The 26,896-nt window shown below is 42.2% G+C and overlaps 2 protein-coding genes and 1 pseudogene across 2 annotated transcripts; 1 reads left to right on the top strand and 2 right to left on the bottom strand.

Annotated features, from left to right (window-relative positions):
- Positions 1-5,189: 5,189 nt before the first annotated feature.
- LOC127767340 (uncharacterized) lies at positions 5,190-10,505 on the top strand. The gene is made up of 6 exons (XM_052292643.1): positions 5,190-5,294; positions 7,588-7,668; positions 7,748-8,140; positions 8,426-8,540; positions 9,341-9,478; positions 9,861-10,505. Exons 1-5 carry the CDS (start codon positions 5,217-5,219, stop codon positions 9,469-9,471), a joined length of 798 nt encoding a protein of 265 aa, XP_052148603.1. The 5' UTR covers positions 5,190-5,216; the 3' UTR covers positions 9,472-9,478; positions 9,861-10,505.
- Positions 10,506-14,279: 3,774 nt separating this feature from the next.
- LOC127759521 (G-type lectin S-receptor-like serine/threonine-protein kinase At2g19130) lies at positions 14,280-17,680 on the bottom strand (annotated as a pseudogene).
- Positions 17,681-20,344: 2,664 nt separating this feature from the next.
- On the bottom strand, positions 20,345-23,863 carry LOC127760346 (G-type lectin S-receptor-like serine/threonine-protein kinase At2g19130). The gene is made up of 2 exons (XM_052284585.1): positions 23,692-23,863; positions 20,345-23,172 (listed from the first exon to the last, which is right to left on the bottom strand). The coding sequence occupies exons 1-2, from the start codon at positions 23,861-23,863 to the stop codon at positions 20,966-20,968; spliced, it is 2,379 nt and encodes a 792-aa protein (XP_052140545.1). The 3' UTR covers positions 20,345-20,965.
- Positions 23,864-26,896: the final 3,033 nt, after the last annotated feature.

Below are 26,896 nucleotides of genomic sequence, written 5' to 3'. Positions count from 1 at the left end.
TAGGAAATGAGCTATCGTCACGAAAATATTATTATTGCAAAAAAAACATGTTCTATCGCCACAAATTTAATTTTTGTGGCAATTTACACAGTACATGGTACTTTCACTATTTTCTATTGCCATGATCAATAAATTCGTTGCAATAAAAAATTTATCATCTCATAATTTAGCTTATTCTTTTCATATGGACATGAATTAGGACAAATTTTATATGAAATTTATACCTCTCGATGAGATATACAACTTAAATTTTTCATTTGAAATCTTTTAAATACTCAAATTCATTATTCAAATCTCAGATAAGCAGTCTCAAATGGAATTATATGCATTTTTAAACAAAATTGATGCGTAGGTGAGTTAGTCATGGAGAGCGCGCATGAGGGAGAGATCTTAGGTTCGAATCCTAGCCATGACAAGATATCAAAAGAAAATAGTTAGGATAATAAATTAATATTGAAATATTTAATTTGGTACGTAGAACTAATGCCACACATGGAGTGGTGGCAATAGTTATTTATTGCAACGATGTGAAGTGTTGCAATATATATTTTTTGCAACATACATTTTATGGCAATAAAAAAATTTATTACAACTAAATAAAAATCGTTGCAATAAACTATTACCACGCTATTTATTACCACGGCTAGCAACGATTTTATGATCGTGGCAACATGTATCTATTGCAACAATTTTAGCATTGATGCTACGATTTTTTTTGGCAATAAATTATTTTCTAGTAGTGATATTAAGTTCATTTTCTTTTTGCCTTTTCTCATTTATCTCAAAAAAAAATTTATTTTTAAGTAATTATTACATTGGATTACGGGAACATACGAATAATTATATTGGGATTATATAAAATAAAAAATAATTACATTGGGATTTGATAAAGTATATGTATTCTATTTTTTATTTTATAATGAAATGTGTGAGATGTGTGAAAAATAAACCTATTATGGGACGAAAGTAGTACTCTATAATCGACAGCTTCAGTTGTCGAACGCAACCTATTCATCAGTTCCCAACTCAATCTCATTCATTTTCGCGCGCACGCTTCTTAAACTTCTAAATTGTGTGTTTTTTTTAAAAAAATTATACGAAAGTTGTTTAAAAAATCATATTAATATACTTTTTAATAAAAAATAGCTAATACTAAATTAATCACGTGCTAATTAATCACTTTGTTTTACGTGTTTAGAGGGTAGTGAGAGCTGGGAACTCTTCCTCCAAACACGTAGAAGTGGTTCATTAGCACGTGATTAATTAAAGATTACTTAATTTTTTTAAAAAAAATAGATTAATATGATTATTAAAATAATTTTCGTATAGAATTTTTTTAGAAAACTACTAAACGGTGAGTTTTTTCAAAAAGTTTCTATACGAAATAAAAAATCATATTGATCCATTTTTGAAAAATTAGCTACTACTTAATTAATCACGCGCTAATGGACCGTTCCATTTTAAGTTTTAAGTGTGGAGGAGATGGTTTCCCAACCCCATTCGGGTGGGTTTGCTAGAGCTCGTTCCCAGCCAGCACAGGACGCACGTTACACAAAGAAATCCATTAGCATGTGATTAATTAAGCATTAGATAATTTTTTTCAAAAATAGAACAATATGATTTTATTAAGCAACTTTCGTATAAAAAAATTTACAAAAATATTTTAGAAAACGTGCGCACGGAAAATGAGACGAATGGAGTGGGAGCCAACCCTCCGAACACACCCTCAACTTTTTCTTAGAATTTTTTGGTGATATTGTTTAGCTGTTGTGCACGATGTGTTAATGTGAATACTCGTGTGCAGGAGAACATATAACATAGGATAGCTTCCCTCTCAAACAACACCTCTTCATGCTTGCGTTAATTTGCAAGCACTTATTATTTGCTTAATAGTTGTGGCATTATTTAGTTCTATGCATAAGCTCCTTAAATCACGGATGAGACGATGATGCATGGATGAAGTTAATTTCACCTTCCGTGCTACCAAAAATAAAAAATGAATCTGGACATAGGTAAAAAAAAAAATCTAAATATTGTCTTTGTTCGAATTTAACGATAAATCATGCAGTGCTGCCTTGAACAAAGCATTTTATTTACAAGCAAACATATTTTTATATCAGCACACCTCCATTTCATTTCATACTAGAAAGATGATTACAAATATAAGGTATTCTCTCCGTTCCATAATATAAGGGATTTTAAGTTTTTGACCACTCGTCTTATTCAAAAAATTTGTGTAAATATAAAAAACGAAAAGTTGTGCTAAAGTACTCTGGATAATAAAGTAAGTCACAAAGAAAATAAATAATAATTCTAAAATTTTTTGAATAAGACGAATGGTCAAACAGTGTAAGAAAAAAATTAAAATCCCTTATATTTATATTATAGGACGGAGGGAGCAGCTTCCACCACATTTAATCCCCAGAAAAGCTACACTAAAATATAAGCATCACCAATTCCACAACTTGACAACAGGACGGCACACAATAAGTTGCAACAGACACTTTACTGCTTGTACCAGTGACACTGAGGCAAATATAACAAATACTACAACTAGTCGCTAACGCTAAGGCGAACTAACATAAGTGGATTAGGCTAATCTGACACGGATTAGCTAATTAAGACGGCTATGATCCATGCCGAACAAAGGAGCATCAAGCTAGGCGGCGCCGGCGGGCGTGTAGATCGGCACGTACTCCCCGTTGGCGTCGAACGACAGGGACTTGTCCCAAACCTTGAGGATCTGGACCGGCACGACGTGCCAAAACCTAAAATCGGAAGCATACCTGATCCGGATTTCTCGCGGGATCTCCCGAGGGCTCCCGTTCTTGACGACGACGCGGACCGTGGACAGGTCAGGCGCCGCGTAGCAGGCCGGGTCGACCTCGAGCAGATGCCCGAAGCTGGCGCATCTGCGCTCGATGTCGCCGTGGTTCCGCTGATCCTTGGGGTAGTGGCGCAGCGCGACGTGGGCGACGGAGTCCAGCCGCACGCGGAAGCAGTTGCTGGTCTCACCCTCGCGCACGAGCTTGACCGATGCGCCGCCGCCGGCGGCGGCTGAGGCGGCGGCGTCGCCCACCAGCGCGAACGGCTGCTTCTCCATGGAGGCCTCGCAGTCGTCGGGCGAGGCGAAGCGCAACCGTCTTGTCGGCGCCGTGGCTGGGCGGCTGGAGTCGGAACTGCAGGCCCGGGAGCACGGCGTGGATGGCGTCGCGGATGGTGGCGGCCGCACGGTCGTCGTCCGCGCGCGCCGCAGCGCCGTCGGCGCCGGCGGCGGGGGCGGTGATGTAGGCGTAGGCGAAGCACCGGGCGAAGTACTTCATCTCCGGGGGTGCCTCGGGCATGTACACGGTGCAGTGGTCCGGGCTGGTGGCGTGTGTGCGGGTGCGACCGCGCTCCGTCTCCGGGATGATGGCGACGGCGGCGGTCGCGGGGACAGGGCGCATGTCCTGCACGAAGCTGTCGACGAAGTCCGGGCGGCCGGAGATGTTGTTGTCCGCCTCCGGGTCCGGCTGGGAGGTAGGGCGAGCGCCGCCTAGCCGCAGCATGTTGCGCAGCGTCTACGCTTGTCGTCGCTAGAGTAATCTCCGAGACGGGTGAATGGGCGCACACACTGATTACACAGTGGCGGAGTAGTGGGGGAAGGAGGGCGCGTCTGTGGGAGGAGTTAAGGGCGACTGGATGCACCGGCGGGTCGGACGGCGCATTGTGATTGACACGACGACACGAAGGTCTGAATGACGATTGACAGAGAGTTGGCGTGGAGTGTTGGCCAAAAGATCGTCGGACTTTTTGGAGCACCTTGGGAGTTGAGAAGCTGGAGGAAGAGGTCGAAGGCTTTAGTTCTGCAGACTGCAGTGGGTCCTTTGGGGGAAATTTAACTATTTGCCAGTCGTGTGACATGACAACTAACGATTTCATCTGATTAATGACATGTAAATCTTCTATGACATGTAAGTTTAGTGGCAAATCATTAAACACCATCCATAACAGGGACAAATAGTTAAAAACCCCGTCCTGTGGTGCTGCCATGGAGTAATGGCAGTTTGATTGACCGTCAGCTCGGCCACGCAAGCTAGATTGTTCAAATGTGGTGTTACAGTATATATATATATAGATGAAACCCACATATAGGAGTTTTAACTAGCGTAACCTTCACAATATATATAGATAGCAAATAATATTAGGAGAGAGGAAGTAGAGACAGGTAACATATTTAATTCTCTATGGACAGCCCATATGTTTATGGGTAGTTTTTGTTATTTCTTTGCTATGGACTGTTACACAATGTTACTAGGTAGCTGAATAGAATATTGTATTGTTTATGGACTAACTTTTCACTATATTGTGGATGCCCTTAATGTGGTGTAAAAGTATTCCATAAGCAATAGAATATTTCATTCAGCCATCTATAACCATTGTGCAACTAGTCCATATGAAAAAAATAACAAAAGATACCCATATGCATATGGACTATCCATATAGAATAAATTATATTATCTATCTCTACTCCTCTCTCTTCTCCTATTGATACCTTGTATCTATATACATTGTGTAGATTGCTATAGGAAAAAACTATTTATGTGGGTCCCATCCATATGGATCACTTTGCCATATATATTAGTGATACCCTTAGAGATAGAGTGGTTAAAATATACAAGTAAAAACTTAAAATCCTTTAAATTATGGGACGGAGGGAGTACAAATGACGGATTAATTAGGCTTAATAAATTCGTCTCGTAGTTTTCTGGCGGAATATGTGTAATTTGTTTTTGTTAGTAGACTACATTTAATACTTCAAATGTGTGTCCGTATATCTGATGAGTCATACAGGGGCCAAAATATTAGTCTCGTTCTTTTCTCCAACAAGAGTTGGATGAAGATTAAAATTTTTGTGGCACGTTTTTTAAACCGCTAAACGGTACGTTTCGTGAGAAAACTTTCTATATAAAGGTTACTCTAAAAATATCATATTAATATATTTTTCAAGTTTATAATAATTAAAAATTAATTAATCATACGTTAATATTAACTCATTTTACATAAAAAAAACTTAATCTTCGTATTCATCATTCGAGAGAAAAGAACACCAGCTGGGAGAACAATATTTCCATCATCCAAGCTCCTTCTGTCCGCCGCGTGGCGTACATCCAAGCGGTGAGGGTTCAATTGTCTCTCTACATCCAAACAACGCGGTGAGGGTTCCAAGCTTGTAAATGAAGACTCGGCAACAAACGGAGCGGCAGGCTCGCCGGAGCAGGGTGAAATCCGATCTGCAGATCAAGCAACCCAAGGTTTGTTCCTTTTTTGTTTTTCAATCTTTCCGAGTACACATGAGTGGCTCGGGATTGTGCTGGGCACTGGACATGTAGCAGATGTGCATGAACCGCCCGAAGCGGCGGAGCCCTGGCCGCTAGCTGCTCTGCTGCTGCCGCGCTGGCTGGCTGCGGGGTGCGGAATGCGGTGGCGGTGCTGCCTTGCTCGGCGGCTGCCCCTGTGCTTGCCGCCGCCGCCGGCGGTGCGACGTGAGGGAGAGGGACCGAGGGGTGAGGCAGTGCGGCAGTCTTGGTGTTTGTTTGTCTTGCATATTGGACTTAAATCTTAAATTCATGAACTTAGGTTATGCATGATCACCTAATTTTCTCTTATGCGGAATTTGGTGGTATACTGACCGGATGAAGAAGCCATTGATCGTCTTAGATGCGTCGGTGTAGTCGTCGTGAGGAGCCGATGATGGAAATCACCGTGCGGTGGCGGCGATGGGAATTCGCCCTTCGCTCCCCTTCAATACGCCTTAAGATCGGTAGTCTGAGGGATTTTGGGAAAGGCTTAGTGTACGTGAGTCGTCACTCGTACCCGGGTCAAGGTTCCCTTTTATATGCGTATTGAGGGGATCGGGGGCGATTCCTTCTCGAGGAAAACGGCGCTTTCGATCATAGCGCTAGAGAGAGAGACGTGCGAGAGAATGCGTGAGACTCGCTCCTCAACGTTAGGGATCGCGTGGGCTTTGGTGGGCTGAGCCCAACGCTCTCCTTTCTGGCTCGGTGGCCAGAAATCAATCCAACATTGCATACTGTAAGCAGGTTGCATTTGGTAAGATTGTGTTGGTAGTATGTAGTCACCTCCATATTCTAGTAGAGGTCTTATGTTCTAACAGGGGTGAAGGAGGTGAGAATATTTCACTTTTGAGCAGTGAGCACTGTCCAAGCTTGCATAAGAGCCTACGCTGCACAAGCCTGGACACAAGTCCTTATTGCATTAGTTGCACATAGTTCATATATGGCAAGCCAGCAAATTTCTAATTCAAGCTTTGTCCATCATGAAAACAAGTCAGCAAGTATGCTAATCACATCACTTCATTTTTGTAATTCATATAATATGGTGTATCGCAGCAACCTGAATACAAGTCCTAACACTACAGATGTACTAGCATATGTATCTTTGTCTCCCTGTAGGAGCATGGGGAAGAAGGGAGCGTATCTTATGCACACAGGCCCTCACGTGTACACCAACTAAAAATTATCACAAAAAATTCTAGGAAAATTCATACATATACTTTCAATAGTATTATATCTACGTGCAAAGTCGCATCTTCAAATTCATTCTACATAGAGAATAACAAAAAAGATAAAATTCTGACAAAATTGCAACCTTAAAACTGTCAGATTTTTTGTTTTTTTTGTTACGGCTAAAATATAATGAATTTGATGTTAAGATTTTAACCCTAGGTGTAATACAATTTAAAGTATGTGTATGATTTTTTCTAGATTTTTTGGTGACATTTTTTAGTTGGTGTGCACGTGTGTACACGTGAGGGACTGTGTGCATAGGATATGTTGCCGGGGAAGAAACGGTTTAATTTGCTTTGTCATTAGCATACTTGCTTTGTCATTAAGGGCTTAAATTGGTTGAGTGGGCCTAGTGGGCTGGCCTGGGGAGGTGGGGAATTTGAAAGCAACTCGCTGCTATCTCTGTACCAGATTCAAAATTGGGCTAAATTAAAGGCTTACAAGTATAAAATTGTGTTTTTCTTTAGGCCATGGTGCCTATGTGTGCCCAAGTGGGGAAAAGAGCTGTGTATAAACTCTTTTCCTACCTTAATTGAAAGGAACAGCTCCTACCACTTCTTAATAATAAAATAACAGAGCCACTCATAATGCAAACACCACTTGCGGGGTTTCAGTTTTGTGAATTTTTTTTAAGGAATCGTTCTGTTAAATCTTGACAATGTAAAATCACAAGCAATCAATTTATACCTGGCAAACACTAAAACATATGGGGCGGCGGTGCCGCAGGGGCTGCTCGAGAAGCAAACACTAAAACATATGGTCTGGTTCATGCACATCTGATACGATTCTCACGAGAAGATTACGTGCTTGAGGTTCAAGTATTCTGCATGTACCCTGCCTTGAAGTGAGTTTCGTTTGCTACTACTAGTAGGGTTTTGTGTCATATCGAAATGTATGCTCTTGAACCATGGGGCGTGTTTGGAGGGAATCCCTAGATCCAGATTCTGCTGTATTTACGTAGATGCACAAAACTTATCACAAATTGTATGCATTTAAGCCCCTATCTTTATGGCTGTAGCTGAAGCAACAGATTCAGCCAAGGAGTCCGAGCTCAGCCTGTTCTTCCAATCTCCCCTCTCAGCTGAGGAAGAACCGCGAGGTTTATTCCTTTTTTTTCAACTTAACATTTTGGCCATTGACCGTATACATTGCCTATTGACTCTGGTTTTGATATATAGAATATGGGAAAAGGCATACGTAGATGGACGAAAAAGGAAGAAGATTATCTGGTGCAATTAACTAAGGATCCTGAGATGGCTGAACTGTTTGACGGTGGGAATTATGAAGCTGTGGTGTCCGAATTGAAAGTCCACAATGAGCTGCAGAAGGACAAAGCTGCAGCCATGGACACCTACTTGGGCAGGCATGACAAGAAGAAGGATGATGAGATGGCACGCACGCGGGAGGTGACCGAGCGCATCATGGCATTGAGTAGAGAGTGCTGGGTCACAGAGGAGACCCCAAAGTTGTGGGTTGGTATGTTGAAGATGCTGAAGGATCGAGATGCAGTCAATGTCTTTGAGCTGTCCAATCCTGAAGGAAGAAAGTCCCTCCTTGAACACCTTGCACGGGTCGACAACTAGACCTTCTCATGCTTGCTTTACATGTTAATGTATCAGCCTTAATTGTGTCTTTTGGGTTATGTACGCTTAGGAAGCTATGAGGTGCTATGTCTGTTAGTGGTGCTATGTCTGTTAGCATTGTCCTGCAAGTAATGTGGGCTGCTATTGTGTTGCGAACTATGCCATGCATAATGTTGGCAATTAAATATAAGTTGTAGTAAGGCGGTCTTTCCAAATTCATTTCTTAATATGACGATGTGTGAAAGTTACCGTTGTTGTTTTAATTTATTACAGGAGGACGTGCGGCCTGAACCTGCGGATACAGGGGATGAAGATTTCGAGAAAGAGTTGGATAGAGTTATGATGGAGTACTTTATGGACGATTTTGCGGACACCGTGTTCTTGTACGGTACGTATCATATTGCTACCCACATTGACAAGTACTGCAACCGCTCTGATTATAGAGATCTTAGCACAACAATGAGTGGTTTGGAATGGGTAGAGAAGAAGCTTGCAACCGCTCTGATTATAGAGATCTTAGCACAACAATGAGTGGTTTGGAATGGTTAGAGAAGAAGCTTGCAGACAGGAAGCGGTGTTACAACATGTTTAGAATGACCCCTGATATGTTCTATAGTCTTCATGATCTGTTGGTTGACAAATATGAGTTGAAGTCTAGCAATAAATCCAAAAGTATTGAGGCTTTAGGATTGTTTCTTTGGATGGCTGGGGCTCCACAGTCAGTTAGGCAAGCTGAGGACAGATTTGAGCGCTCACTAGGAACAGTGCACAACATGTTTCACAAAGTTCTGGCAAGCCTTTTGAAGCTAGTTGCTGACATAATTAAACCACGCGACCCGCAGTTCACAACTTTACATTCCAGACTGAGGAACCCTAGGTTCTATCCTTATTTCAACGACTGCATTGGGGCAATAGATGGAACTCACATTCCTGTTCAGGTTTCAAAAAGATCTTTTGGTTCAGCACATGTGTCGTAAGAGCATCACAACGCAGAATGTGATGGCATGTTGTGACTTTGACATGATTTTTACATTCGTGCTTGCTGGATGGCTGGGTTCAGTACATGACATGAGGGTGTTTGAAGATGCAATGACTACATACTGCAATGTTTTCCCTCATCCACCTCCAGTTACATAGCTACATGTTTTATCGTTGCATTTTCTAACTTCGATTACTTGGCACTTACAGGTGTTTGCTGCTGCATGGAAGTACTATCTGGTGGACTCGGGGTACCCAAACCGGATTGGTTACCTGGCGCCCTACAAGGGGACCAAGTACCATCTTCAAGAGTTTCAAAACGCCGCAGAACCAGAATGTAAACAAGAGGTATTCAACTATGCACATTCCTCCCTTAGAAATGTCATTGAGCGATCATTAAATAGGGGTGAAAGTGTCTTCTTCCAACCATGATTTGAATTTTTGGGAGCCAACTAAATGCCCCAACAAAAGTTGGAAGTTTGAAACTTCACATCCCAATGATTGGGTGTAAAATTTCCAACCAAAGTTTGCATCTAAACACAGTCTATATAAGTTTGCAACTGCACTGAATGAAGAAAGAGTTCTGCTTCTGTTTAATCTTATGGGGACCTATGCAGAAAGGATACAATTCCTCAAGGACATTTTACTAAGCAGTAAAAGGCTGTTTGGAAAATACAGTATTTATGGAGCCTATAATTTCCCTTGATATGACATTTTCTTATCTTTGTAGGCAAGCAGATTGGTGGAGACACCTTGGCGCGATTTGGCGGACACACCTCCAGGGGAGCAGTGATGTCTTCCTGCCGGTGCATCTTCCTGCTGATGGTCTATGTTGTGATCTTTGTGATTGCCTGGTTGTGTATCACGTCTAGCCGTCTAGGATTCCCCTGAACTGATGTTGGCGTAGTTGGTAGTAGTGATTTTCCTTTTGTGATGCATGTTGGTTCGATGAACTTTGTCTGTAATGTTGGTCAAGTGCTGAACTTGAACTGATGTAGGTCTGTAGTAAACTTTAGTTATCCGTTTATCCTTGCCAGCAGTTATCCTTCCTAGTAATCCTTCCGATGTCCGTTGTTTATCTTTCTTGGTCAACCCACTTATCCTTCATGGTTATCCTTGTAACTTCCACACATTTATCCTTCTTGGTTGATCCTTGTTTGTTGTCGAGGTGTGCGGTGGTTTTGCAGAGAAATTAGGATGGGAAAGAAAGGATGCGAAAGAAAGAAATGAGGAGCAGGGATTATAAATACTAACAAGTGCGTGGTCTGCCGCGAGTCAATCTGAATCAAACCACCTCGGGTGCGGAACCGTCAGGCTCTTCGGAAATGAGCAGTTCCTATGATTGCCTTCTACTCTCTCTCCGTATGACGCCATTGACTTTTCGATCAACGTTTGACCATTTGTTTAATTTAAAAATTTTATGTAAATATGAAAATATTTATGTCATGCTTAAAGAACATTTGATGACAAATCAAGTCATAATAAAATAAATAATAATTACATAAATTTTTTAAAATAAGACGAATGGTCAAACGTTTGACAAAAAGTCAACGACGTCATACATTAAAATATGGAGGTAGTATAAGGGATTTTGATTTTTTCTTGTAATGTTTGATCACTCGTATTATTTAATTTTTTTGAAATTATTATTTATTTTATTTGTTACTTACTTTATTATCCACAGTACTTTAAGCATAACTTTTCGTTTTTTATATTTACAAAACAAATTTGAATAAGACGAGTCCTCAAACGTCACAAGCAAAAACTAAAAATCCGTAGGACGGAGAGAGTAATCTCTTAACTGCTACTGTAGCTGTGCCTGGAATTATCCTTTTGAACACGGAGCCAAAAGACCCTGCTCCTAATCTCACGGTGAAGTTTCTAGTTATAAACTGCAAATCATTGTATCTGAAGTTTATCATAGACCCATCACCACTGTATATATATATGGCCAATTCTTCTTCTCACATTAAAGAAATATAAAATGGCCACTCCAATACTTACTTCCTCCATCTCATAATATAAGGGATTTTAATTTTTTGCTTGCAACGTTTGATCACTCGTTTTATTAAAAAAAATAAAATTATTATTTATTTTATTTGTGACTTGCTTTAATATCCACAGTATTTTAAGCACAACTTTTTGTTTTTTATATTTGTAAAAGAAATTGAATAAGACGAGTGGTCAAACGTTACACGCAAAAACTCAAAATCCATATTGTGGGACGGAGGGAGTACAACACTAAGTCCAACAATGATGATCCCGATGATCGACCAATGTTTCTCCCTTCTTGAGTCAGGAAGTTCTGAGGCAGCCAACCTGATGAAAATATTATCCATCAATCCATCAATATCATGTCGCAGATTTATCATATCGTTGTACCAAAGCAAGGCAAGTACCGTTGAAATGGTAAGCGGTGCAGGAGCAGTTATTCAGACAAGCTGACTCACAGCCATGAACGTTGGCAGCATCTGTGCCTTGTGCCTTGTCTGGCAAATGGACACCAGTGATCATGTACTAGAAACTATCTTGATTCTTCACCTTTGCTGAGTCACCGTGTCCACAATCCACATTGCAACGGGACATTTCTCCTGCAGCCAGCAGTTTGGTTACCAGGATTCTCATTCCTTGGACTCTCGCTGAATACCTTGAGACAGGTGCATGATAACACAGCATTACTGCTACGCTTGCTATATGCTCCACATATTACATACACATCACACATTAATTTTGGTTGTGAAAAATACTCCCTCCGTCAAAAAAAAAAGACAAACCCTGATTTCCGTGCCCAATATTTGACCGTCCGTCTTATTTGAAAAAATTATGAAAAAAATTAAAAAGACAAGTCACGCACAAAGTATTAATCATGTTTTATCATCTAAAAACAATAAAAATACGAATTATAAAAAAATTTCATATAAGACGGACAATCAAAGTTGGACACGGAATCCAGAGTTTGCCTTTTTCTGGGACGGAGGGAGTAGAGAACACCTCGATCTCCTGTGTGCGCCACCGCCGCCGCCCCACTCTCCCGCCGACGTGGCTAGCCTCCTCCCCCCCTTCTCCAGCCAGCTGCCTCCCCCTCTCTCCTAGGCTTGGGAAGAAGAAGAGAAGAACCCATCATCTTTATTCTCTTTTTTCACTTACATGTGGACCTTACATATTATTTTTATTTTTATTTTGCTAACTACTCCCTCTATCTACTTTTGATAGTCATATTTCCAAATCTGAAAAATTTATTTTTGATAGACATATTTCAATCCAACAACATCTTAATGGCTTTATTGGATTTAATACGTGACTCTCCATTCTTCTATACAAGATTGGCTACATGGACATCGAGAAATGTAAATATTAATGAATCGCTCGTTTACGAGGAATGACTGATAGCTTGTTTAAATGGATGATAAGTAGAATCACTTATTGTTGGTCTGTGTACCAAGATAAAATATGACTAAGAGTAGATGGAGGGAGTAGGATATTATGTGAGCTAAACCAGGCATCCATATTGCTAAGGGATCTAAATTATATGATTTTGTACAGTTTAAGGGTGAAGATTTCTAATATTTAAGGGCCTGTTAGGGGAAACTTCTAGCTGCTGTAGCTTCTCCTAAAACCAGAAGCTCACCCGAATCGTCTAGCTTTTGGTCCAGATTCTGAGAAGCTATACTTGTAGAATCCTGTAGCTTCTCCTAAAACCAGAAGCTCACCCGAATCGTCTAGCTTTTGGTTCAGATTCTGAGAAGCTATACTTGTAGAATCCAGAAAATGAACTAGAAGCTAGAAGATGAGAAACCTAACTTTTCTAGATTCTCAGAAGCTGGCTATCAACCAGCTGATTCTCCGAATTTTAAGCTCCTCCAAACGGATGCGGCTTCCCTGTTCCTTTCTTTGTATCCCCGTCCCTGTCCCCGCTACGTGGCTTATGCCTATTCGCTTCTTGTTTGACCGTGGCCCCACCATTCTTCATCACCAAATCAAAACAGAAACAGGGTTTTCAGCCTCCGTTACTTCATTGTTATCTTGGATGGTATCTACCTCCATTGATGTCGTACAGGTGATTTCCGTTTGGCTGCTTTCTTCGCTAATTGGATGCGTGGCGCCTCAACAGCTTTGATTATGTCTGCAAACGCTGTGCTCAGATTACACCAAACTCGGTTACTCGGGTGCTTCCCATGATCGATGAACATGAGACAAAGGTTTTCGGAAGTTTCTCCTTCTATGAGTATGTAGCATAGTTAATCTACTAGGGGCTCATTGCAATTTCATGGGTGGAAGCCTGTAACTGTAAGAGTATATACTTGCAGACTTGCACCAGAGTGTAGGAAAAGAAATAAGAAACAAATAAAAGATGGAAGAAGACATCGCCCTAATATTCAGATTGTTACTGTATCAATTAATGATCTTGTATGACAGTATTGATTTTGTTCTTGCTTCCAGCTAGCTAAGGCTTCCGTTTTGTCCCTGTGATGCTACGCATGCCATTGATGCAATTGCACATGGTTAACAGTAATCTGTTCAGGATGGTTTAGGGCAGGCGACACTTTACAATGAAGAACCCAAGAGGACCTTTCATCGCGTTATGAAGAGCATGCACTACCCGATAACTAACGGAGATAGAAAACCCTGTTTCTGTTTTGATTTGGGGATGAAGAACGGTGGGGCCACCGGTCAAACAAGAAGCGAATAGGCGTAAGCCACGTAGCGGGGACAGGGACGGGGATACAAAAGAAGGAACAGGGAAGCCGCATCCCCTCCAAACAGGCCATACGTATGAAACAATCTCAAAGTAAAGTTGATGGACGGCTAGTAAACTTCGCGCGGGAGTAGCCGCCGAGTAGGCTTTTGCCTCTCAGGCTCACAGCCCAAACTATCTTCGGAGGCCACTGGCCCACTGATGTTTTCCACCTCATTGGCTCAGCGCAGACCGCAGAGCTAGCCGCTAGGGTTTGCAGTTCGCAGAGGGGAAATCTCTAGGATTCGCCGAGGTCTATCTGGCGCGAGGAGGGCGAGGAATGGGAAATATCAGGGAGCAGAAGGCGGAGTACGACTAGGCCCCTTTTCGAGGAACCATGGAGGCTAAAGTGCGAGGTGATACACCGCATTATTTGATTTTCTTTTCCTGTTATTTATAATACTTATATTGGAAGTAGCCTTCTGCAATGTGCATCACTGCATTGCCGAATTCGATAATCTGATCAGTTTTGTTGGTCTGCTGTGTTTTGATCTTTTGTGTAGTGAAACAAAAAAAATGTTTAATTTGTTCTCTTTGCCCCGGGGAAAAAAAAATGAAGAGTTCAATATCTGTGTCAACTTCTAATCCTGTTCGGCGCTATATTCTGTTTTCGCCGGGCAAATTGCATCAAGAAAGAAAGTGGATTACAGAAACAAGGATCAATAGTGCTGACTGCACACCGCAGCTTTTCACCACCACGAAAGAACTACAAACAACTTCAAACCTGAACGAATCAGCAAAGTTTCTGAAATATAGTGCTAGTATGTTTTAAACATACATGGAACTAAAAGTAAAGTCTGACAATTTCATTACTCAAGAAGTATAGAAGCAAAATGTGGCAAAGTCATCCTTGTCAAAAAAATAGAGCGATAAAATATGGAACATCTAAATTTTAATTTGTTCGCTTTCTGAAGTTACAAAAGGAAGCTTTACAATGGACAGTCATTATAATTCATCAATAGTTCAGTGTTACACTCTTTTATTTATACACAAGATAAATTTCTTGCAGACTACCTAGTCACTTTCTTCATATGTCAGAAAATTAAGTTTTACTCGCTGCACCTTCAGCAAGAACCTGGAGGTATCTTGGGGCAGGTGGCACTTCGATATCTACCAATCCTTCTAGCATTTGAAGAACTTCTGCCATTGTTGGCCTGGAGCTCTCGTCGTCTTGAATGCACCAGCAAGCAACCTTGCACGCCCTTTCAAGCTCCTCTAAGTTCACATCATCCACCAATTCAGAATCCAACAGTGTAAGCACTTCTCCTTGTACAAGCTTCCTTGCAACTAGCACAGGAAAGAATATTTCTGTTCTTGTCTCTGTTTGTGTTAGATTTCTCTTTCTGGAAATGATCTCAAATAGCATCATCTCATAGCTGAAAACATCTGCCTTTGTTGTTATGGACTCACCACTTATCCACTCCGGTGCAAGATATCCTATTGTGCCCCTAATTGAAGTCAAAACCCTACTGAAATCCCGGCCTAAGAGCTTTGCCATCCCAAAATCTGCCACTTTTGGGGTAAATGACATGTCCAGTAGTATATTCTGTGGTTTAATATCACAATGTATGATGCAATCTCGGCACCCATCATGCAGATAAGCCAATCCCTTGGCAATTCCTATAGCTATTTGATATCTTCTTTTCCAACTCGAAATCGCAGAATTGTTCTGAAACAAGTGATGATCAAGCGAACCGTTGGGCATATACTCGTAGACAAGTAATCTCTTCGCCCCTTCGGAACAAAATCCTAGAAGTCGAATCAAGTTTATGTGCTGAATATTCCCAATGGTGCTCACTTCCGCCCTGAATTGCTTCTCCCCCTGACGAAGCCCCTCTAGTTTCTTAACTGCCAATGTTGTTGCATCTGGTAGAATCCCTTTGTACACAGAGCCAAAAGAACCTACACCCAATCTCTCAGAAAAGTTTCATGTTAGAAACTGTAGTTCATTGTATTTGAAAGTGATCAATTTCCCATCATCTCGGTTTGTTCCAATTGTTCTTCGCCTACCTAGGAAATATAATATACTCACCCCAGAACTGAGAACAAGTCCACCAATGATAATCCCAACAATCCACCATTTCATTTTTCCTGACTGGGGTAATTCTGAGGCAGACAATCTAATAAAGATGCTATTACTCAATTCACCCATATTATCTTGCAAATTTATCAAACCGTTGTACCAAACCAAGCAAGTACCGTTATAAGAGTAAGCAGAGCAAGAACAATTCTTCAGGCAGGTTAATTCACAGTTGTGAACATTGGTTACATCTCTGGTGTGTGCCATATCTGGCAACTTGACGCTGCTAATCATAAAGAATCTATCTTGCTTTGCCTTCACTGAGCCATTGTTACCACACTGCAATGGGAGGTTTCTCCTGCAGCCTGCTGTCTGATCACCTAGTCTCCAACTGTTTGGATAACTTTCACTGAAGCCCTTGAGACAACTGCATGATAATTCAGCATTTTCGCTACATTTACTATATGCGCCGCACATCCCATAAACACTGCACTTAGCTTTCGGTTGTGCAAAAAAAAGTTGCCATGCTTGCGCTGCGTCTGCCCATACCCAAGCTTGAAAATGACCTGACACATCAATGACGCCCCTTGTTAATTGTGCATCATTCTTAACAGTGTAGTTGAAGTACGTCTCCTGGTCATTGTCAACAAACTGGAACGTGTATGCTGAATTGGGATCGCTATTGGTAGGTGACAACTCTGGCACACCAGTGTATGTGTTGCCAGTCCAGTTGCCTGAAACCCAGTAAACTGACGAGCTATTCCACAGGAGAATATATTGAGTGGCACCACTAGGATCCAACTGAATGGAAAACATTCCTGGTGCTGGATCAGCACGGTCTTTCCAAGAGATCATCCGTTTGATAACTCCGGTTTTCTTGTTCCGACTGAGCTTATTACCTGGCAGCCATGTGTCTGTAAAATTGTCGAAACTCTGCCATAACACCTCAGATGTGTTGGACTCATGTCTGACTACTAGGTTCCCGCTGTCAAGGAGCACAGCCACTGGGGAACTGGCGATTGTATTGTTTGCAATATTGGTAGACCATACAGGAGATTCAGAATGATTCACTAGGAGAACAATATTTCCATCATTTAAGATGGTAAGATTTGATGAGGCTGGATCAGTGATCGGTTTATCTCTGTTAGCTACCCAGGCTACAGTTTGCACTGGGATTTTGTTGTACCATATGCCTATGTACCACCTGCTAGAAGATCCTCCAGCTAGGAGTAGAAGAAAGAAGAAAGATGTCAGGCCATATGAAAGGTCCCTGAACAAAATTAACTCCTCACATTTAAACATAAACCATGATGAATTGCTTCCTTCTTTTTATAGTTTTACTAAGAATTAAGAAAAAAAATAAATATGACGCTCCAATTATTTTGCTGGGACGGCCCAACATAGACCGCCCATGACGCTCCAATTTTTTTTAAGTATCCTTCAATCGGGAAGTGTAATCTCATAGCGTGGTAAATCATCCTAGCGGTTTACATATCTCCACTCTCCAGTCATTACTACTACTGTTTTAATTCTGTTTCTAGATAATTCAAACCTTGCTTCATTTGATTAGCTATTGCATGAACTATATGAATGCTTACTGAGAAATAAAAAGAAAATGCTCACCTGCAGGCTGGAAGAACCACAGAGCGAACTTGCCATCCTGAGAGATCAATTTCTGATCAGCAGAGAGCGGCTGTTCCGCAGTGAGAGTATCAGCAGCATGCAAGGGAGACTCTTGGAGTGAAAGAACCAATATGAGCAAGAACACAAGGCAGGCAGAAAGATGTGGCGCCATGAACAAAATCTTGTTAGCTACCAGCTCACAGTACAGGAATCTGAACTACAGAAACTATGTGCAGCTTCTGCTATCTGGGGCAGAATATGTACTAGCCCTTCAATCAGCTGGTTTGGTACAATTGCTGTCCAGTACAACTGCTATCTGGAGTATTATTTGTTTACGTTGGAAGTCGTTACCGCAAGAAGTCTTATTTTTCTGGATGCCTTACTGGTCAAAGGCTGAGAATATTTTTTGACCAGGCAGCGGCAGCCGGCCGAATTTATTAAGAAGAAACAGCAGTAACCACATGACACAAAATTGTCAAATAGGTGAAAGAAAACACCTCAAGGAACAGGACTACATCACCAGTGTCAGGGTGAAAATATCTCAATTCCCGTCACAGTTTCTGTATCATTATCAATTTTCGGTTCAGGGTTGATTTTGACCATATATATAGGAAATTTGATAGGCCTCTAGAAGAAAAGAAGGCCTTGAGCCCTTCAGAGAAATGTAATACTCTCGGGAATTGAATTCCACATTTTTTCCCCTGAAAAAAAGTCGCATCTATTCTTTATCTTCTCCTTTCCCTCGAGTGGACTCTTTGCAGAGAGGTCGTTGCTCTCTCTTTTTGTTTAAATTTTTCCTGGCATCGTTTGCTCTTTGCCATTCATTGTCAATCATATGGACACGTATCTAATACGGCGATTCGACGTTTTCGCTCAGTGGGGCGGTGGTGAAAGTAAGGATGAAAACGTTCCAAAAGAGAAAATCCCCTGTGTACCCCTAAAAGTTCACATAATCCTTTCTGTATCCTGAATTTTGCTCAATTTCTTACATACCCCTGAATTTTAATTTGGATCCTTTCCATGCCCTTTCCGTTAGTTGACCGTTAAATTATTATGAAAAAGTCCATTTTGCCCTTTGGTATAAAGAAGCATATAAATTAATAGAGTATATTGTTGGAGCATAGAAATTTGTTATATGAGACTATTATGTTTATGAGATAGTTATGCACTATATTATTTGCAATAAATATACTTTTAGATATGACATAAAAAATTAATACTTATTTATTAGTTATTAAAAGATTTTTTTAGCATATGTGTTCTGATAGTAATAAACAAATCTGTTGTATTACTATGAAAACACATATGCTACATAAAAGAACTTTTAATAACTAATAAATAAGTATTAACTTTATATATCATATGTAAAAGTAAATTTGTCATAAATAATATGGCGCATCACATACTGATAAATATAATAGTCTCATCCAATAAATTTTTACATTCCAACGATATACTTCATTAATTTATTATATTATGTTTCTTCATAGCAAAGGGCAAAATAGACTTTTTCAAAAGAATTTAACGGTCAACTAGCGGAAAGGGCATGGAAGGGATCCAAACTAAAATTCAGGGGTATGTAAGGGATTGAGCAAAATTCAAGGGTATAGAAGGGATTAGGTGAACTTTCATGGGTACATAGGGGATTTTCTCTTCGCAAAAAGGATGGAAACGATACGTTTCCAACCGTATCGGTACCATTTTAAGGGGGAAAAAAAAGGGTGAATAGCTAATATGGTCGCTGAAGTTTCACGTCGGGCTCAGTTTAGTCCTTGAGGTTTCAAAATCGTACAAACAAGTCCTCCAAATTAATCATTTAGGTTAATATAGTCATTGGATCCAAAAAAGTGCCACGTGAGTATGCCAAGTCATCCTTGCATGCAGCGGTACGAATAAAATAACCATTCTACCCTTATATACCATATAAAAAAGAAAACAAATGTTTCACACATGTATGATCGGTTTAGAATTGTCATTTACGATTGCTGCAACCAAGCACCGATTGTATAAATTCCTTTGTCGGCCACCCTCCGCAACAATGTTGGGCCTAAGTTGGCCTGTTTTTTTTTTATTTGTGTCTTTTCTTTCTTTTCTATATGATATATAAGGGTAGAATGGTCATTTCATTCATACCACTGCATGCGAGAATGACTTGGCATGCTCACGTGGCATTTTTTTTTCCAGGGACTATATTAACCCAAATGATTAATTTGGAAGACTTGTTTAGACGATTTAAAACCTCAAGGACTAAATTGAGTCCGAAGTGAAACTTTAGGGACCATATTAGCTATTCACCCAAAAAAAGATTAAAAAATATTTTGTTTCCGGTTGTTTCTGAATGTAAAATTTAGTTTCTATTTTTTTTCAGTAACTAAAGTTAAATATAGAAAATTTCTGACCGCACATATACCGTTTTCGAAAAAAAAAAGATATTATTTCAATCCGTTTTCATCCGTAAGTCAAAGCCGGCGAGGCGGCGACCTCGGCCGTTTCATTTCAGGCTTTCAGCCTCGTTCAGATGCTTTTAATGGGCCGACCCAAATAAATGGGCTTAGAGTTTGCGAGCCCGTGATTTGGTGAGCCCGTGAAATGGGCTGGAGAGCTTCCAGCCCAAATACCCCTTCGGTCTGCTTTGCTCTTGACGCACCGGCCGGCAAAGTGCGCTGCAGCCTAGGGTTCGTCGAGGCGAAGGATTGGTCGAGCGGAACAGGATTCCTTCGCGTTTCGCCATGGATGAGGGGAGGCGAAGAGAGGAGGAAGCAGCATTCGGCGGGATGCAACACCTCTTCGGCGAGCGGCCGCGGGAATCTAAATTGCGAGGTACCACTTATTTCTTTTATCTTCGCCGTGATTTCTAGTTGAAATTTGACTAGTAGTCCTGTGTGACGCAATGTTTCCCCTGGTTTTAGGGGTTTTTTTAGAGTACTAGCACAAATGATAATAAGCAGTAGATTTGCAATCTTACGTTTAGGTCGATTGGTGGTGTCAGTGATTTGATCTCTGGTTCAGTAACATCGGTTTAATTGGATATTTGGATAGAAGGGAAATGTTTTCCTTCACTCCTCCTTAAATATATTGCCAACATATTGTCGAATTTTTGGAACATCTGAGAAGTTAGAACTATTCCATAGCTGAAGATATATATTTGTTTTGCCTATGTTATGATGACCTCACCAATTACCAACTTCGGTGCAAGATAATGCTCCCAAGTAAGGAGGCATCTTAAAGTGTGAGACAATGCTGCCAATAAAGTAGTACCCAAGGAATGGTCTGAATTCTTTTTTCGATGGGTTTGTCTGAATTGAATTCTGAAACTTCCACATCACAGAGTATAATTGACCCAAGCACATGAACAGAATATTAGTAAGAAATAGCAAACATGAAAGTTGGAACGGTACCATCTGAAACGAAGTGCTAATACATCACAAGCATTACAGTATTTGGCAGTAGTCAGCATTTACTCTTGACCATCAGCAAGAAGTTTGAGATACCTTGGAACAGGTGGTGTTTCGACAGGCTTTAGCCCTTCCAGAATCTGAATGATCTCTCGCATCGATGGCCTACAGTCAGGGTGATTCTGAATGCACCAGCAGGCCACCTTGCACACCCTGTCGAGCTCCTCTGGGTTTGCATCACCAACCAGCTCAGGGTCGAACAATCTGTGCACCTCTCCTCCTTTTGGAATCTCCTCTGCAACCAACAAGGGAAAAAATTCAACTGAACTACTTGTGCTAGCTCCGTGCTCCATGTTCCTCTTCCCTGAAATGATCTCAAAGAGCATCATTCCATAGCTGAAAACATCTGCCTTTGAAGTGATAGCCTGGCCGCTTAACCACTCGGGTGCAAGGTACCCTAGTGTTCCTCTCATCGACGTCAGGACTCTACTGAAATCATGACCTATCAGCTTGGACAGCCCGAAATCTGCTACCTTTGGAACAAACGATTCATCAAGTAGTATGTTTTGTGGCTTGATATCACAGTGTATGATACAATCCCTGCACCCCTCATGTAGATAAGCTAACCCCTTGGCAATTCCTACAGCGATCTGATACCTTGTGGTCCAACTAAGAGTCAGATTACTCTTTCCAAACAAGTGCTGGTCGAGTGAGCCATTGGGCATGTACTCATAGACAAGCAACATCTTTGATCCTCCACAACAAAACCCAAGTAGTCGAATCAGGTTTTTGTGATGAATCTTTCCAATGGTGCTCACCTCTGCTCTGAATTCTTTCTCCCCTTGACGCAGGCCTTCTAACCTCTTAACTGCTACTGTAGCTGTTTCTGGAATTATCCCTTTGAACACGGAACCAAAAGACCCTGCTCCTAACTTCTCGGTGAAGTTTCTAGTTATAAACTGCAAATCATTGTATCTGAAGTTTATCATAGACCCATCACCACTATATATATGGCCAATTCTTCTTCTCACATGCAAGAAATATAAAATGGCCACTCCAATACTTACAACAGTAAGTCCAACAATGATCCCGATGATCGACCAATGTTTCTCCCTTCTTGAGTCAGGAAGTTCTGAGGCAGCCAACCTGATGAAAATATTATCCATCAATCCATCAATATCATGTCGAAGATTTATCATATCGTTGTACCAAAGCAAGCAAGTACCGTTGAAATGGTAAGCGGTGCAGGAGCAGTTATTCAGACAAGCTGACTCACAGCCATGAACGTTGGCAGCATCCGTGCCTTGTGCCTTATCTGGCAAATGGACACCACTGATCATGTAGAAACTATCTTGATTCTTCACCTTTGCTGAGTCACCATGTCCACATTGCAACGGGACATTTCTCCTGCAGCCAGCAGTTTGGTTACCAGGATTCCCATTTCTTGGACTCTCGCTGAATCCCTTGAGACAGGTGCATGATAACCCAGCATTACTGCTACACTTGCTATATGCTCCACATATTCCATACACATCACACATTAATTTTGGTTGTGAAAAATAGAGAACCCATGCTTGTGCTGCATCTACCCACACCCAGGCTTGGGTTTGGCCTGTCATGTCTATAACATTTCTTGTTAATAATGCATCATCTGTAACATTGTACATGAAGGACACCTCCTGGTCATTGTCGATAAATTGGAATGTATATGCAGAATTGGGATAGGCGCTTGCGGGTGACATCTCTGGTACACCAGTAAATGAGTCCCCGGTCCAGTTGCCACTAGCCCAATACTCAATGGAGTTATTCCATAGAAGAGTGTACTGGTTTGCACCACTTGGATCCATCTGAAGGGAGAACATTCCTGGTGCAGGATCACTTGGTTCCTTCCAAGAGATCAGATGGTTGATCACACCAGTCACCTTATTGCGACTCAGCTTGCTGCCTGGGAGCCATGTGTCTGTAAGATGATCGAAACTTTGCCATATAGCATTGGAGGTGTTGGAATCTTGTCTGATAACTAGGTTCCCTGTGTCAAGGAGTACAGCAACTGTTGAATTAGTAGCTGTGTTGTTTGTAATATTGCTAGACCACACTGGGATTTTAAGATGCTTCACTAGGAGAACAAGATTTCCATCAGCTGAGATGGTTAGGTTTGATGATGCTATATCGTAGATTGGTGTGTCCCTGTTAGCCACCCAGACCACAGTTTGAACTGGGATTTTGTTGTACCAGATACCTATGTACCACTTCCCACTAGATCCTCCGGCTACAAAGATTGTATTAAAGGAAGTCACGCGTCAAAAAATGAAGGAGCAAACAGCTGATTTCATAAAAAATACGTATATATGTGCTTAAATAATAAGAAGACAAGCATGAAGACCATTGTATTTTCTTCACTTTGTCCTACTACTAGTCTACTACTCTTTTCTGTTACAACATTCAGTAAGTTCTAACATGATTATGAATTTTTTTCATGCTTTAACTTACTGTAAGGCGATGCATATAATTTGCATTTCTACCATGATTTATTAGGATGGTTACAGCAAAGGTTACTAAGAATTATGAACAAATAAATATGACGCTCCAATTTTTTTAGTATCCTTCAATCGGGAAGTGTAATCTCATAGCGTGGTAAATCATCCTAGCGGTTTACATATCTCCACTCTCCAGTCATTACTACTACTGCTTTAATTCTGTTTCTAGATAATTCAAACCTTGCTTCATTTGATTAGCTATTGCATGAACTATATGAATGCTTACTGAGAAATAAAAAGAAAATGCTCACCTGCAGGCTGGAAGAACCCCAAAGCGAACTTGCCATCCTGAGAGATCAATTTCTGATCACCAGAGAGCGGCTGTTCCGCAGTGAGAGTATCAGCAGCATGCAAGGGAGACTCTTGGAGTGAAAGAACCAATATGAGCAAGGACACAAGGCAGAAAGAAAGACGTGGCGCCATGAACAAAATCTTGTTAGCTACCAGCCCACAGTACAGGAATCTGAACTACAGAAACTATGTGCAGCTTCTGCTATCTGGGGCAGAATATGAACTAGCCCTTCAATCAGCTGGTTTGGTACAATTGCTATCCAGTACAACTGCTATCTGGAGTATATTTGTTTACGTTCGAAGTCGTTGTTACCCGCAAGAAGTCTCGTTTTTCTGGATGCCTTACTGGTCAAAGGCTGAGAATATTTTTTGACCAGGCAGCGGCAGCCGGCCGAATTTATTAAGGCCATGTGTCTTTTTCAGTTCGGGATTATTATAATCCAGATTATTGGGAGTAAGCTGAAAGAAACAGACAACTTATTGAAGTAGCTTATTATAATCTGAAGTCCAGCTTATTATAATCTGATAAGCTTATTTAGGTGAGCTTTTTCCAGATTATTGGATGAAAAATTACCTACCATGCTACCCTACTCCCTATTTAGACTTGCAAACCTAATAATCTAGGCTTTAATAATGTAGGAAAGAAACAAAGAAACAACTAGCCGCTTATTCTACTACAGATTATAACAATTTAGCTTATAATAATCTGACTCAATAATCTAGATTATAATAATCTTAAACTGAAAGAAACAGGGCCTAAGAAGAACAGCAGTAACCGCATGACACAAAATTGTCAAATAGGTGAAAGAAAAACACCTCAAGGAACAGGACTACATCACCAGTGTGAGGGTGAGTATCTCAATTCCCGTCACAGTTTCTGTATCATTATCAATTTTCGGTTCAGGGTTGATCTTGACCATATATATATATAGGAAATTTGATACTCCAGGCCTCTAGAAGAAAACAAGGCCTCTTGGGAATTGAATGCCACATTTTTTCCCCTGAAAAAAAGTCGCACCTATTATTTATCTTCTCCTTTCCCTCGAGTGGACTCTTTGCATAGAGGTCGTTGCTCTCTCTCTTTTTATATATTTTTCCTGGCATCGTTGCTCTTTGCCATTCATTGTCAATCATATGGACACGTATCTAATACGGTGATTCGACGTTTTCGCCCAGTGGGGCGGTGGTGAAAGTAAGGATGAAAACGGTACGTTTCCAACCGTATCGGTACCATTTTAAGAACAAAATATATTTTGTTTCCGGTTGTTTCTGAATGTAAAATTTAGTTTTTTATTTTTTAAATAATTAAAGTTAAATATAGAAAATTTCTGACCGCACATATACCGTTTTCGAAAAGAATAAAAAAATGATATCATTTCAGTCCGGTTTCATCCGTAACTCAGAGCCGGCGACCGGCCGTTTCATTCCAGGCTTTCAGTCTCGTTCGGATGCTTTTATATGGGCCGAGCCCAAATAAACGGGCCTAGAGATTGCGATCCCATCAAAGTGCACCGAAGGTCCCTCAACTTGTCATCGAGTTACAAAATCGTCCTTCAACCGCAAAACCAGATATGCGGCATCCCTTAACTAATTGAAACCGGTCACAGTGAGTCCCTCGGTGGTTTTGACCCGATTTTATCCTACATGACGGCTGAGTCAGTGTGGAACCCACGTGGGCTCCATATGTCAGGATGCCACGTCATCCCTCCCCTCCCTCCTCTCTTCCTCGGTTTCTCCTCTCTCTCTTCTCTCTATTTTATCCGGCGAGAGAATACCGCGGAAGTAGAGCACCAGCACCATGCCGGTGGCCGGAGCTGGAGGAGCTCCTGCGGCTGCCCGCCTCGGTCAAGCGAGCTGGGAGGGATGGAGGAGGCGACGGGCGCCGGAGATGTGGCGCCGTCTGATGGTACTCCGCTGCCGGTGGTGAAGACGATGATGGAAGGCGGGAATGCGGCGGCGGCGGAAGGAGCTCCTCCAGCTCCGGCCGGCCGCCGGCGTGGTGCTCGTACCCGCACGCACCACCTGCACACATACCATCCGCGGTTAATCCCATCGACCATCGAACACCATCCCATGGCCATGCATGCATATGCTGATATGGACTTGTTCCAACATTATATATTCCATCAGATTGTGCCTTGCATTATGCATGATGATGCATTGCCGATTTACCGTGCAATGGTTGACACAATGCGATGCTAGAGGAAATGGAGTAGACGATGGCGACGTACCCATGGTGCCGGAGCCGTCGGCGCCGCCGTAGAACGTGGCGGTGCCCGGGAGCTAGTCCGACCTCGTCGGTGCAATTCAGAGTGCAAGAATGGCGAGCAGGTGCAGGACAATGTTCCCGACATGATCTAGTCCTGTAGCTAGCTTGGTCTCCTGCGCAGGTGCAGCAAGAATGGCGGGTGCAGGAAGCGGAGCACGAGCACCACCACCACGCTGGTGGCCGGAGCTAGCTGGAGGAGCTCCTGCGGCTGCCCGCCTCCGATCAAGCGAGCTGGGAGGGATGGAGGAGGCAACGGGCGCCGGAGATGTGGCGTCGTCTGATGGTGCTCCGCCGCCGGTGGTGAAGATGACTACGGAAGGCGGGAATGCAGCGGCGGTGGCGGCGGAAGGAGGATGAGGACGGGAGCTGTCGTCACTCCTTGCGACGATGAGGACGGCCTCGAGTCCGCTGAGAGCGGCGGCAAGGCTCGTGAGTCCACCTCTGCGCCATTGCCGCAGCGCTCGGTCCGCCGCCGCCGCGTCGTCACGCCACCCCGCCGCTCGTCGCCGGCCGGGCAGCTCCTCCCCCAACGCTCGCGCGCTGCTCCTCCCCTGTCACCCGTCACCGCCGCATTCCCGTCTTCCGTCGTTGTCTTCACCACCGCCGGCGGAGCACCATCAACGGCGCTCGTCGCCTCGTCCATCCTTCCCAGCTCGCTTGACCGGAGGCGGGCAGCCGCAGGAGCTCCTCCAGCTCCGGGCACCGGCGTGGTGCTCATGCTCCGCTTCTGCGGCACTCTCGCCGGAAAAAGAACCGAGGAAAATAAGAGAGAGAGAGAGAGGAGGAACCAAGGAAGAGAAGGAGGATGGGAGAGATGACGTGGCATCCTGACATGTGGGACCCACGTGGGTTCCACGCTGAATCAGCCGCCACATAGGACAAAGCCAGGGTAAAAA

The sequence above is a fragment of the Oryza glaberrima genome, chromosome 1 (genome assembly GCF_000147395.1).
Source record: "Oryza glaberrima chromosome 1, OglaRS2, whole genome shotgun sequence".
Classification (NCBI taxonomy): domain Eukaryota; kingdom Viridiplantae; phylum Streptophyta; class Magnoliopsida; order Poales; family Poaceae; genus Oryza; species Oryza glaberrima.
Note: the sequence above shows the minus strand (reverse complement) of the source record. Positions and strands in the feature narration are given on the sequence as shown.

What these genes read in the sequence shown, in the direction of transcription:
- LOC127760346 (XM_052284585.1), bottom strand. Translation starts at nt 23,863, where the DNA reads ATGGCGCCACGTCTTTCTTTCTGCCTTGTGTCCTTGCTCATATTGGTT. An exon ending in GGGGTTCTTCCAGCCTGCAG is followed by an intron (nt 23,173 to 23,691) that starts GTGAGCATTTTC and finishes CAATCTTTGTAG; the next exon opens with CCGGAGGATCTAGTGGGAAG.
- LOC127767340 (XM_052292643.1), top strand. Translation starts at nt 5,217, where the DNA reads ATGAAGACTCGGCAACAAACGGAGCGGCAGGCTCGCCGGAGCAGGGTG. An exon ending in TGCAGATCAAGCAACCCAAG is followed by an intron (nt 5,295 to 7,587) that starts GTTTGTTCCTTT and finishes TTATGGCTGTAG; the next exon opens with CTGAAGCAACAGATTCAGCC. An exon ending in TCCTTGAACACCTTGCACGG is followed by an intron (nt 8,141 to 8,425) that starts GTCGACAACTAG and finishes AATTTATTACAG; the next exon opens with GAGGACGTGCGGCCTGAACC.